Source organism: Diuraphis noxia, unplaced genomic scaffold, assembly GCF_037042655.1.
Source record: "Diuraphis noxia isolate RWA-SAM2 unplaced genomic scaffold, SU_Dnox_SAM2 contig0004, whole genome shotgun sequence".
NCBI classification, from domain to species: Eukaryota; Metazoa; Arthropoda; class Insecta; order Hemiptera; family Aphididae; genus Diuraphis; species Diuraphis noxia.
In genome coordinates this window covers 7,652,026-7,664,812 of record NW_028301714.1, presented here as the reverse complement: position 1 = coordinate 7,664,812, position 12,787 = coordinate 7,652,026, and the positions used below count along the sequence as shown (strand labels likewise).

Genomic DNA, 12,787 nt, shown 5'->3' with positions numbered 1-12,787 from the left:
ATTAATTATTGATCACATATCACAATCATACATTTATACTGTATCTAGGGGCGTCATTTCAGATTTTGTTTTGGGTGTGCGAAGTTTCAAGCAGGCCATTTTGAAATTTCACCAGGCCATATAAAAATAGATATACATAAGTATATGTATATTATCCTGCATTCAATTATTTCCATACATTATAGACCGGTTATTACAATTTGATTTTAATCATATAAATAATTGTGCATTCGTGGCTCGTGCATTATTTTAGGCTTCAGCAAGGCGCAGGCCAATTGTGACATTTTAAAAGTAAGGGGTGCAACCGCACACCCTGCCACCACCCAAATGACGCCCCTGACTGTATCTATACAGTTAACAGTATATGACGTATACCTACATATTTTATATAAACTGTGAAACACTAACTGGTTGGGAGACTATTATGATTAATATAATATTCACATTTTTCATAAAAACAATTAATGTTTTTTATTCAATGAAAAAAAATTGTTATTTTACGCAAAATTATATGGTTTTCTAAATAAAATGTACAGGTGTCTCGCTTTGAAGGAAAAAAATTATGGTCCCGTTATGCATTAATGAATATTCCACAATGATAAGTCATTAGTTGGATGGACGATTATTCCAAAATTACTAAGAACGGTAGCTTATCTACAAGAATGCCGAGTAAAAATAACATATTTTAATCATTTTTGTTGCGCAAACGATGTTATATTATTTTGTCATAATGTTATTTATAAGCCAATCACAATTACAAAAACCGTAATCCAAGCATTTTTCGCAACAGCGACAAAATTTTTATAAGCCCGTGACTGCCCGCCTCTAAATAGGGGTTTTCTATATTTATGTTGAAGATAATTATTATGTGTTATCAATTTATCATTACACGGACAAAAAAAATAATAGACCTATGACTTAAAATTATTTCACCACAATATTCATTGTTGGTTGTTTTATCATAACACCTATTACCTACCACTGGATGTGAAGCATTTGTTACGTAATTCTAGGACGCTGGAAAAAAGGTGTGTAAAAAAATGTAGAATTGTTGGTCCTGATAAGAACCTTTTTAAATTTTTATATTCTTTGAAATTACTATATAATACACATTATTGTGTTTTTTTTACGTTTTTTTTGGAGACCGTTTTTTTCATCCGGCCTTTTTTTGCAACAACCTTTAAATTATTTATGCTGGCCGCCTTTTTCGTTTTGGCCGGAGAAGCCCCGACTGTCACATCAACCGCCTGCTTTGATTTTGGTTTGACGACAGCAGTTATAGCCTTCTTTGGTTTCTTAGCCTTCGGTACTTTGACGGCGGCAATGGTTGTCGTCGCCTCGATAGACTTACGTTTGCCGGACATCGCTGCGGGTGCCTTGGCAGTCGATTTTTTCGTCACCGGCGGCTTCTTCTTGGTTACCGCGGGATCAACCGCTTTTTTTTTCAAGACGGGTTTCTTCTCGGCAGTGGGCAGTTTAAAGTTGCCCATGGCACCAGTACCGTTTGTCTGAATTAATTCACCCTTGGCGACGGCTGACTTCAGGTATCTGCGAATGTATGGTGCATACTTGGCCGAATTCACTTGATAGTTGATGGCCAAATATTTCTTGATTGCGGGCAGAGTGGAACCCTTTTTGTCTTTCAATGATTTAATAGCCGTGGTCACCATAACGGCAGTCGACGGATGCGCCAGTGTAGGGCGTGGGGGCCTCTTGACAGTTAAGGCCTGCTTAATCGGAGATAATATCGGTAACACGGTTGATGATGTTGATGGCGAGGAAGCTATCGAAGAGATCGGTGAACATTGCGGGGAGACAATCGAACATACAGGTGAGGTGATGATACCAATAGTGGACGCCGCCGAGTCTTCAGATTCCGTCATGTCAGCGAAGATTGGATTTATAGTAAAGCAATGATAATAATAATAATAGTTAATAATAAATAAATAAAAACAATAACAATGATTAATATTAAATATAGGTATATAAAATAAATTTGATGAGAATTGATTAGGTCTAGAAAGGTCGGTCAGAGCTTTTATAAAGCTTTCACTGTACCGACTAGTAAACACACACTGATAAAACACCATAGATTTTTTAGTCACAGACCAGCCCATACGATACCAGATGCATTGATAGTCGCATGCACGCATAGCGCAGTGATGCAGCCCGTTTCATATAATATATACAAAATATTATGTATAAATATGTATTGTACATATTTTGTACCGTATTAGAGTAACTCTGTAGCTGAAAAAACTCCAGCTAATGTTAAACGTGAAAAGGGCCGGTCAGTGTAAAACACGACGATCGGTGGCGAGTTTTTGTTTCGTTGACTTAATGACTAAACACTAAACGCGGTAAGAGGTCATAACTGAAATTCTCGGATGGGTGTCGATTTGGCCCTACCGTTCACTACGCAAAATATCAATTCATTACTACCTCTTAGTGGCCTTCGGTACTTCGGTGTTTTAAGCCGAAAATGACCAATGAGTTTCACAGAAAACCGAAAATCTAAGTACGAACACAACCTGCACGTGTTTACGGATGTCATAGTGTAAGGCAGTGATAATTCCGTCCAACCAAACAGCGTCGCTCTGAGTCTGATTCTAGGTAGATATGATGGTGTGGATATTGGTCACTTTCCAAACGGTAACGGTCGTAGGCGATCAGAGAGACAGATTTACCTAATGGCTTGCTTGTTTTTTTTTCTACGTAAAATTATTTAATACCTATTATACTGGGATGACCATAGAGTAACGTTTGTCAAAAACTAAGTGCTCTTAAACACTGCTGGTTTCAACACAGTCTAAAATAAACAAGAACGCAGTGGCAATGTTTCGCCGAACTTTACATGGCCTTACAACTACATTTGAATAACAAACCACCAACGTTTGCATCTAAGTACAAATGAGAAGCAACACAACAACCAACCGAGTTATATGTAATGATTCATTACAAAAAATAAAATCAGTCACTTGAAATGTACAAAGGCTATACCAATTGTAAATAAAATGAATAATGTTTTAGATAAAAATTCTGGTTATAATATTGTGTTAAAAATTTATAAAATATTAAGTGGTGAAGTGGAAAATTTGGAAGGTTTGCCTGAAGATATGACAAATGATGATTTGGCATACTTTAATTATGCTCCAATTACTTCTGTAGACATTGAAATTTACAAAAATTTATTGTCCAGTAATCGTCGGAGATTTACATTCGAAAACATAAGAAAGCATTTAATTGTACAATGTAACTTTAAAGAAACTCAAAATGATGCAGAAATAATAATGTAATTTTTACACAGAACGTATTTTTTATATATATATATATAAAACAATTGTATTATTTAAGTAGCAAAGTTATGCCATTTAAAAATATTTTAATATTTATGTATTTTATTTGATTTTTATCAATATTTGACTTTTTAATTCTCGATTTAATTTTTCAAAATTTTAAGGTAAATATTTATTTTTTCAAATTTAGTTGATGCATATTCAATAATAAAAGTTGTATCCTTGATTAATAATTTTTTACTTATTGTTTATTAATTATTAGATATAAATTTTAACTAATAACTTTTTAAAGTTAAAAGTGAAATTAACCAAGATTTAGTGGACATTTTTTTTTTTTTTAATGCATATAAATGCATATTATAATGCATATTTTAATGATTTTAGAAGCATATTTGCATGAATATTTGTGTATTTTTTAGAGCTATAAGTCCCCAAGCCTACTAATGAAAAAATCATCTAATCAATTGGCCTGAACAATTTTCTACAACTAGTAAAGGACACCAAGTAATCAAATAAAACTGTTCAAATTTAGTAAGTTTCCACACGGTGCCGATTTCTAATAATTTATAATATCTACATATATAATAATAATAAATCTAATTTACATTTGATTACTGTTCATTGTATGGAGCAATCTCCGTAGTGGATAGAAACGATTTCTGATGATTGATGCTTTTCATATTTTCAGAGGAATTATGTCCCATTTGTTTTTTTTCAATCAAAATAGACCTATATGTTAAGTCTGTATCATGTTGACTGTGCCATCTGTAGTTATTTGATACAACTTCTGAAAATATTTTTGAATTTGTCATGAAATTTATATTAGCACGACTTCCATTTTTTCAAATTAGTCAACTCCTTAATTCTTCAAAATTAGATTTTTGAATGCTGAGTCTTATTATTATTATTTTTGTGATATACAATATGTACTAGTTATTATAAAAATCATCGTCGATGACACAAAAAAAAGTTGTCTGATAATAAGAAGAATATTAAACGAAAAATAGAAAAACATAAGTATAGCAAATTGCCTATACAGAACTCCTTAAAAATATTTTACTGATAAGTACATAATTCTTATTATTATATAATATTTCCCTATTTTAAATCAAATAATATTGACAATAACCATTATTCTGTGGAAAATTTAAAATTAGTTCAATCACTCGTTAGAGCACATAGCAAAATATAAGATAAAAAGGTTACGATTTTTGACATCCAAATATAGACTATGCGTTAGATGCACATCATTTTTTTTTACTTTGCAAAAACCAACATTGTTATACTGTGTTTAACCTATATTGCATCTCAACTACTTAACCTAACAACCCCCTGGTTTTACCGCTGGCGTATTAAAATTAACCCAACCAAAACTGTAGCCAGATACACATACCACCATTACTGGCATTACTACTTGCCAGTCATACCGTTAACTGGTCCAAACAAGCTAAATACTTTGGCGTAACAATAGGGCGCAAACTCAACTTCGGACAGCACGTCCAAAACATTACTAAAAAGGCTACACGTACTTGTGGTACTCTACCCCATACTTAACAAAACACGTCCAATCCCATTAACTACCAAGCTTAACATACCTACTTAAACTATACGTCTCTCCCGTTCTTACATATGCTGGCCCCTCTTGGGCACCTTTTATCGGTCATTCACATTGGAGGCGTATCGAATCCGTTCAAAATATCGGTATACGTACAATAATGAGTATGCCCACTATCGTCAAAAATTTGGTTCTCCTTAAATCTGCTAACTTCAAATCTATCCAAACCTCTATTCAGTACCAATCCAAATAAATGTTTGGACAAAAGCTTCTTCTCAGGTCATGACCACATTCGACTTCTAGGTAAAATTCACACTCCTCCAACTACCAAAAAACAACCCAAACCCTACCCATTTACATGGATTAACCAATAAACCTTACCATCATCAAACTTCCACTCACTAGTATAGGCGCAGGTCTGGTATAGTTAACGGCATAGCCATCCCCCCAAAGCAAAGCAATAGAATTATGTTTGTAATATTTATTATTAGTTTATTACTACCAAATCTAGTAATTCCTGTGACATGGGTAGAGAAGAATTTCAATCACATGTCCTGTAATATCATTCAACTAATTATTGTAGTAGACACCTACAACTACAGTACTACCTATGTAATAAATACCATTATGTTTTACTGATTTATTAATGTGCAGCATAAAATTAGTTGTGGATAGTAATCATAATTTCCACACATGCAAGGTCATGTCTGTTATTACACAAATTAAATAATGCACATGATGTTATTATCTATTGCAGATATTATATTATATCCATGCTTCATCAATAAATACAGGGTTGGACTAATATAAATGATTATAGATGAGAAATAAAATATTTCTTATTGAAATAATCTGATTATAAAATGTACACAGGAAAGTAATATACTAATATTTACTAGTTATATACTTAAATAATATTTTATGTAAAATTAATACAAATATAAAAATAATAGTTAATAATAGGTATATTTAATTTAATAATATTTTTTCATTTTAATTTTTAAATATCTATATTTTTAATTATATAATTAACTTATTAAATTATAATACAAAGCAGGGCTCCCAGATCAAAGCATCAATCTAATGTTTCGTCTAGTTTGTACTGATATAGCTACTCATAATGATAATATTTTCAATCATTTTTTTTTACATATAATATAATAATATCTAGAGTGAACAATTCAATTTACATAGATGAAGTTTTTAAAAATTAAAATGTATGTGAAATAAATAGGTGCCTAAATAATTGTTGTAGTTACCATTTAGGCTATATTGTGCCTTATGCCCTTGAACAGTTATATAAAAGTAAAATTGATGACATTTTCCATATTCAAAGGCTGTTGTTAACTTGTGATAAATAATCTTAGATACCTATAATAACTTATAATAAGTAGTCTATGTTTTAATATGTCATAATATAGGTAATAATTGGACTTTTTTAGAGTACCTACCATAATTTATATTAGATTAAGTTTTTAAGTCTTGTGGTGATACAAACTTCTGTTATCAAAAGTAACCTCCTACCTTTTTTCTGTACATTTTTAAGTGGATGATATTTTTGAAAATGTTTTTAAGTGCCCACCTAATTCAGAATTTTAATTAGAAACTTCTCACTTATTGAAAAATTTATGCTTACCTTCAAATTATCTAAATGGTTATGATAAGGTTTATAAAATATTTTACGAAATTTTAAAATAGATGTAATATTGTATTTAGTATTTACTATACTTGAACCATTTTTATAAATGTTGATGGATTAATAGGTATGAACTACTAAAAATGTTTAATTACTATTAGGTCCATCATAGCCTCCATCTTATCTTCCAAACCAGATATCACTTAAATATTTATATTTTTATAATTATTCTGATTCGTCAACATTTTCAAAACAATCATCCACTGAACAATGTAAAGTAAAAAATAGGATTCTAATTTAAAAATCAAAATTTTGTATCTCCACAAACAACCCAAGTAGTAAAAAAAGTTTCAAGTATTTGAAAATATGGTTTGAATATTTAACAATTTCAAAAATTCTATTTTAAATAACAATTGTTAAAGAAAAAAGCACTTTGTGATATAATACGTAATTATTTATTTTTTTTTTAAAGTGCGACTAGTGATGATTTCCCTGTATTTATATAATGATAGTATAATGTCACAAGCAACGGAACTTTCAAGGTCTTTCCAGTGTACCTATTCAATTGTAAATAATGTTGCTGTCTATAATTAGTGTCCACCGTATTCACTATTCAGTATATAACGAAAAGTTAATTGAAAAATAATTTAGTTCTATTGTAGTATTGTCTACTTGTTCAGAACTTTTGGTAGTGTTATCCTGCAAAACATGAATTTTTTTAACATTTCAGATGAATTTAAGAAAAACCCAGAACTCAATGAAGAAGATTTAAATCATCTAAGAGAATGGATATCCAAACAACCGCACCTTCCAATCGTTACTGGTAAATATCTATTTATAGTATCATAGTCCATAATATTCGTAGAAATAACTATGATTCTATATATTTATTTTTCTTACAATAATATAATACAATATGTAAATAGTGTATCCTTAAAAATTGTTAACCTTAAACTCCTTGTATGTCAATGGCCATAGACGCCGACGTTTATTTATTTAAATAAAAAAAAAATGTATATAATTTGTATTTATTACATATTAGGTCACGAAATATAATTTATAATAGTATAACACTTATAATAGCCAATAGGTATTTGAAATTTTCTTCAACTCAGAAATAATATGTCAAAAAAGATTAATGATATTATATTACAAATATACATGTTCTTAACCTTTTTTTCCTGTTTCTAAACGTGTGACTGGGCGGGGATTGTTTTTCGCATTACTTTCGAATATTTTTGTAACCTAATAGTCTCAAAAGTATTCATTGATCATAGAAATGCTTATTAGTCTCTCTCATCTAGTGATCATTAATTTGTATAATATCAATATGAATTATGATTAACTCAAACTCTTTCGCTGGCTGGCATGACTTAACTTTGAAATTTGAACAAAACATTAAAAATGTTGAAAGTTTGAATGGTATTTAAATGAAATGATCAATAAACCTAAAAGCTAAATATTCGGTAGGTACCTTACCTATATGAAGTTCTTAGTTGCATGCAGTGGCGGCTCGAAGGGAGTATATTTGAATCACGTGATTCACAAAAATATTAATGGGTGGTTGGGTGGGTAGGTTTTATGGCTGGAAAAGGTAGATTGGACCATTTTTGTAGGTTGGTATTTAAATATTAAATTACAAATAATAAATATAATATGTGTACTCAGCAGATAATGTACAATAATAAGTAATAACTAATAACTATATTTTAGGGTGAGTGGTGTAAAAATATTAAACGTGATTCGAGGGAAAAAAAGTTCAAGCCGCCACTGGTTGCATGTGTTGTACATCTTCTTTGATATGTGCTTTTAATTTATTTATGTTCTGATATGCCACTATGTCAATGTTTCACTGTGACACTGTTTTTGATTTATCATCGCCTATAAGTTTTAGTGCTCCTAAAATTAAGTTATGACATTTTTGAAACTGTATGTTTAAAATTAGTATTGGGTACTCACTTTAAAAAAGATAATATAAATAAAAGCCTACTTTGGGTCATGGATAACAATCTTATTTTTAAATTGTATATTTGATTAATTCACTCTAATATCAAATCTAATAGCACACTAGCGAAACAGATGAACCAAAATTTGATACGTCGCAGGTGTGTAAGATGAAAACAACACATTCGTGTGCGACTGTGTCATAGTCTGTGTTCGACCCACTTTAGTTAATTATTTACCTATATACTCAAAATTGTGTAATGTTATTGCAGCGTATAGAGTATACGGTTTACTATATATATATACAATAATATGTATAATGTATACATATTAAATAATATTGTTGCACTATTTATAGCTTTGCATAATTTTTCATTCGTGTAGACGTAACAGTAAAATAATTAAAATATTTTCAGATGAACTCCTCGTGCTATTTTTTCATAGCTGTTTCTATCGATTGGAACCGACTAAAATAACCATAGAGTCGTATTTCACTCTACGCACTCATTCGCCCGAATTATTTACAAAACGAGATACCGATGTAAAATCTGTGTTGGAAGCATTTAAAACTATGTAAAACAAAAATATATTTATTTTACAACGTAAAATTACTGTTTACTTATAGAAGTACATTACTCCTTAGATCGTTTTGTGTATTGCCGGAATCAACTCCAGATGGTTGCAAATGTATATTTATACATGCTAAGCGCGCAGAGGCAGAATTATTTGTTTTATCTGATTTCATTAAAGCACTCAGCATGGTGATCGATATGTTGCTAATGACTTCAGGAACTTTCAGCGGACTTATAATTATTTATGATATGAAAGGTTTTAGTCTTAGCCACGTCGGTCGTCTTGGTATCAACATGATGAAAAAATACGTGTATTTCTTGCAGGTATGTCTATATTAAAATAATTATTTTGGAATTTGAATTCACTAGGTACTTATTAATAATTTTAATTTTAGGATGGATTACCGGCTCGTCTAAAAGCTATTCATACGATAAACACTGTTCCGTTTATTGACATGATAACTAGTATGACAAAACCTTTTATGAAAAAAGAATTATCCGAGAAAGTAATCAACTTTTTTTTTCATGATATAATATTTATTGTTTACGCATTAGTTAATGTTATAACATTTAAAATATATTTTACAGTGCAGTAATATAATTATGTAATATTTCAGTTATATTATCACTCGACTACAGATTCTGAAACGATATTTGATTATATACCTAAAGAAATAATGCCAATCGAGATCGGAGGACGTGGACAAACGCTACAAAAATTACATGGTAGGACGATAATCTATTGATCTTATAAAAATACAAAACATTTTGAATAATAATAATATCAACAGTTATATAGATATACTAAATTGTCTTATTTTGTATGCAATTAGATGATACATTAGACAAAGTCAAAGGTATGAGAAAATGGTTCTTGGAAGAAGAAAATTACAGAGTAGATGAACAAAAACGTCCTGGTAAACCTAAAACGGAAAGTGACTACTTTGGTGTTGAAGGTTCTTTTAAGACTTTGAATTTGGATTGAATTAAATTGTTATTGTTTTGGGTTATACAATATTATATTAGTAATGGAAAATGTATGGAATACTTATTAATAATTATGTTATAAAAGTTGTAGTCTTTAATCTTTATATTATGTTGAAGACGAAATAATAGGATAAATTAAAATATTATATTTGTGTTATAGTTAATTTTAATATTATTGACTTTGAGTAAGCATAATATTGTGCGGCAGACTCCTTCAGATAATCTTCTTTTATGACTAGATTATAGTAAATAGTACCTACATTTAGAACACATGTAACTATTGTAGGTAATTTGTATTTATTTTGTATTTGTTGGTATATTTTTTTGGGTTATTTGTATTCATTTTTTTTTTTTTTTTTACCGCAATGGATGTAGAATCAACTATTTTAATTTGTATTGGTTGTTGTATTACACAAATGTATCAGTCCATTAAATTATTTTGATTAATAAAAAATTGTTTATTATCAGTAGAAACACGAAACTATAGGTATCGCAGGGGTACTATATATTGTATTGGTAGATAGGCACATAATATCATTGATTTTAAATGCTAGTACCTATTCAAGGGTGGAGTGGCTCCGAAATTCTTACAGGGTAAACCAATATTTTCAAGCCACTTTTCAATATGACCTTTGCTAATTAGTAATTACTTACTATACAATCGTAAAGATTAGTATATAGACAATGGAGCTGTTTATTTTTATATCACAAAAAATAGTTATATTTTGTATTACAGTGAGAACCATCATAGAACAGTAAACAAAAAGTTAAAATTCTAGATTTCAGATATAGATAACATGCTGGTAAATTGAACGTTATTTTATAATTATGTGTACTTACCAGAAAAAACAGATACTTTTATACCAGCGTAGATTAATTAATCTTAATATAAAATGTGATAGGATTGTATATAAATATATTATATTCATTCTCTGTATCAAGTATTTTTGAATGATAAGTGGAAATGTTTATCTTAACCGACCTTGCAGATATAAAATACCTTTGTGTTGCGTTTTAAATAGTTTTAAAAATTATTGAGATTTTAATCTTTAACTTTAGAGTTTAGAGATATACATATTATTCAAATAACAACAAGTAGTTTGTTAAAATATTTCACACCTTCCGGCTACCATAATATCAATAATATATGTCATGTGGGCTATAATCTATGTACATGTTTTGTATGTAATTTAATTTTATACACTATAAGATGGTCGGGTTTGTGAAATAATAATTAAATCTGACGTTAAATATGTTAAAAATGTATACCAATCGTTAAAATGTAGGTACCTAATATAAAAATTGTAAATAATAAATAGCACCTAGTTTTTTATATTTTGCAACTATAACAAAATAATAATCGTCTAGAGACAATTTTTGTTGTGTTAGGTTCAAACCATTATTTTATTATAATATATTTTAGTATCGTTTTAAAATATTAATACATGTATATACATTAAATATAGTTAATGGTTATTATAAACAGGCGAAGGTTAAAAATCAAATTAAATACAATATAATAATGTGACACATTAACTGGTTGCGCCTGGTGGCTGGTACACTAATCCTAAAATAGTCGTTGTTTGGTTACCGGACAAATCCACACGCACCATATATGGTCTATGTAGGTAGATTTTCATTCTCCAAGACCGCTTTGGTTTCTGACCGGTCGTTTCTTAAATAAATCCCTTGACTCATATTATTATAATAGCATGTATTTAATATTCTCAACCGCCGATCTTTTGTCGGACGTGTATAGGTACTTAATTTATAAATTAATGTAACAGGAACAATACAATAATAACTGAATCACACTATATATTGTGTCAGCTATTGGTTTTTTGCGAATTCTGAAGAACGCACTCGGTTGATTCAACACCACTGTCGATATTTCATTTACCTAATAGCAGAATTTGGCAAATCAGACGGTGACTTTTGGAATTGTATCAACAACAAAAATAACTGTTCAATGTCAAGATATAAGCAAAAGTTTTACAAACTTACTTGAACTCAAACCTTAAAAAAATTCGCTGTCAGCTATAATTACTATATGGCTCATTTAAACGCAAAATTAAAAGAATAACAAACAATTTAGTATGCTTAGATGATTCAATTAGTGTCGTTTCAACTAAACTATTTTTGTGTTTGAATTTGAACTTATTATTATAATATACACTGCATAGTTATAGTACATACTTGCACAATTTATGAATAAAAAAAAATAAAAATAAATATTCTTATTGAATTGTTTAAACTTTAAAATAATGTTGATATATACCTGGTTGTACAAAATACGATTTACCAAATTATATTTAAACGAATTATGTAGAAATACTCGTAATCAATTAGAATTTAAACTTTTTGTTTATCGTTCTATGATGGTTCTCAGTGTTGTATAAAATATAACTATTTTTTTTTCGATACAAAAAAAATAAATAGCTTCATTCATCTAACTATTAATCTTTAAAACCGTGTCATAATATTATACTAACCTTCCATGAACAGGTATAAATAAAACGCATTAGATACGTAAAATGATAAATTATATATAACTGTTTTTGTATCATTGTAAAAACATAATGCGAATTTATCAGGCTTAAGTGATTTTTATTGTCAACACGCTTTCAACCACGTACAGAAACTATGTGACTAATACCAACAGTGATACCTATACCTACATGGATAAAATTCATTTATAACGATAACAATATAATATACTATAACTTAACAGAAGTTAAAATTTACACACATTAATAATTGTCAGGATGAATTTTTTTAAGTACCTACATATTATCGA

The 12,787-nt window shown here is 29.5% G+C and overlaps 2 protein-coding genes across 2 annotated transcripts; one reads left to right on the top strand and one right to left on the bottom strand.

The window, feature by feature from the left end:
• Positions 1-1,048: 1,048 nt before the first annotated feature.
• On the bottom strand, positions 1,049-1,993 carry LOC149055612 (uncharacterized). The gene has a single exon (XM_089227686.1). The coding sequence runs from the start codon at positions 1,881-1,883 to the stop codon at positions 1,113-1,115; it is 771 nt and encodes a 256-aa protein (XP_089083812.1). The 5' UTR covers positions 1,884-1,993; the 3' UTR covers positions 1,049-1,112.
• Positions 1,994-7,134: 5,141 nt separating this feature from the next.
• On the top strand, positions 7,135-10,733 carry LOC107166358 (alpha-tocopherol transfer protein-like). Its single transcript, XM_015514987.2, has 6 exons — positions 7,135-7,310; positions 8,848-9,004; positions 9,075-9,327; positions 9,399-9,509; positions 9,621-9,729; positions 9,837-10,733. Exons 1-6 carry the CDS (start codon positions 7,196-7,198, stop codon positions 9,986-9,988), a joined length of 897 nt encoding a protein of 298 aa, XP_015370473.2. The 5' UTR covers positions 7,135-7,195; the 3' UTR covers positions 9,989-10,733.
• Positions 10,734-12,787: the final 2,054 nt, after the last annotated feature.

Excerpts from the sequence above, each read along its gene's own strand:
- LOC149055612 (XM_089227686.1), bottom strand. The coding sequence starts at position 1,883 with ATGACGGAATCTGAAGACTCGGCGGCGTCCACTATTGGTATCATCACC.
- LOC107166358 (XM_015514987.2), top strand. The coding sequence starts at position 7,196 with ATGAATTTTTTTAACATTTCAGATGAATTTAAGAAAAACCCAGAACTC. Across the intron at positions 7,311-8,847 it reads GCACCTTCCAATCGTTACTG|ATGAACTCCTCGTGCTATTT; the intron begins GTAAATATCTAT and ends AAATATTTTCAG. Across the intron at positions 9,328-9,398 it reads AATACGTGTATTTCTTGCAG|GATGGATTACCGGCTCGTCT; the intron begins GTATGTCTATAT and ends TTTTAATTTTAG.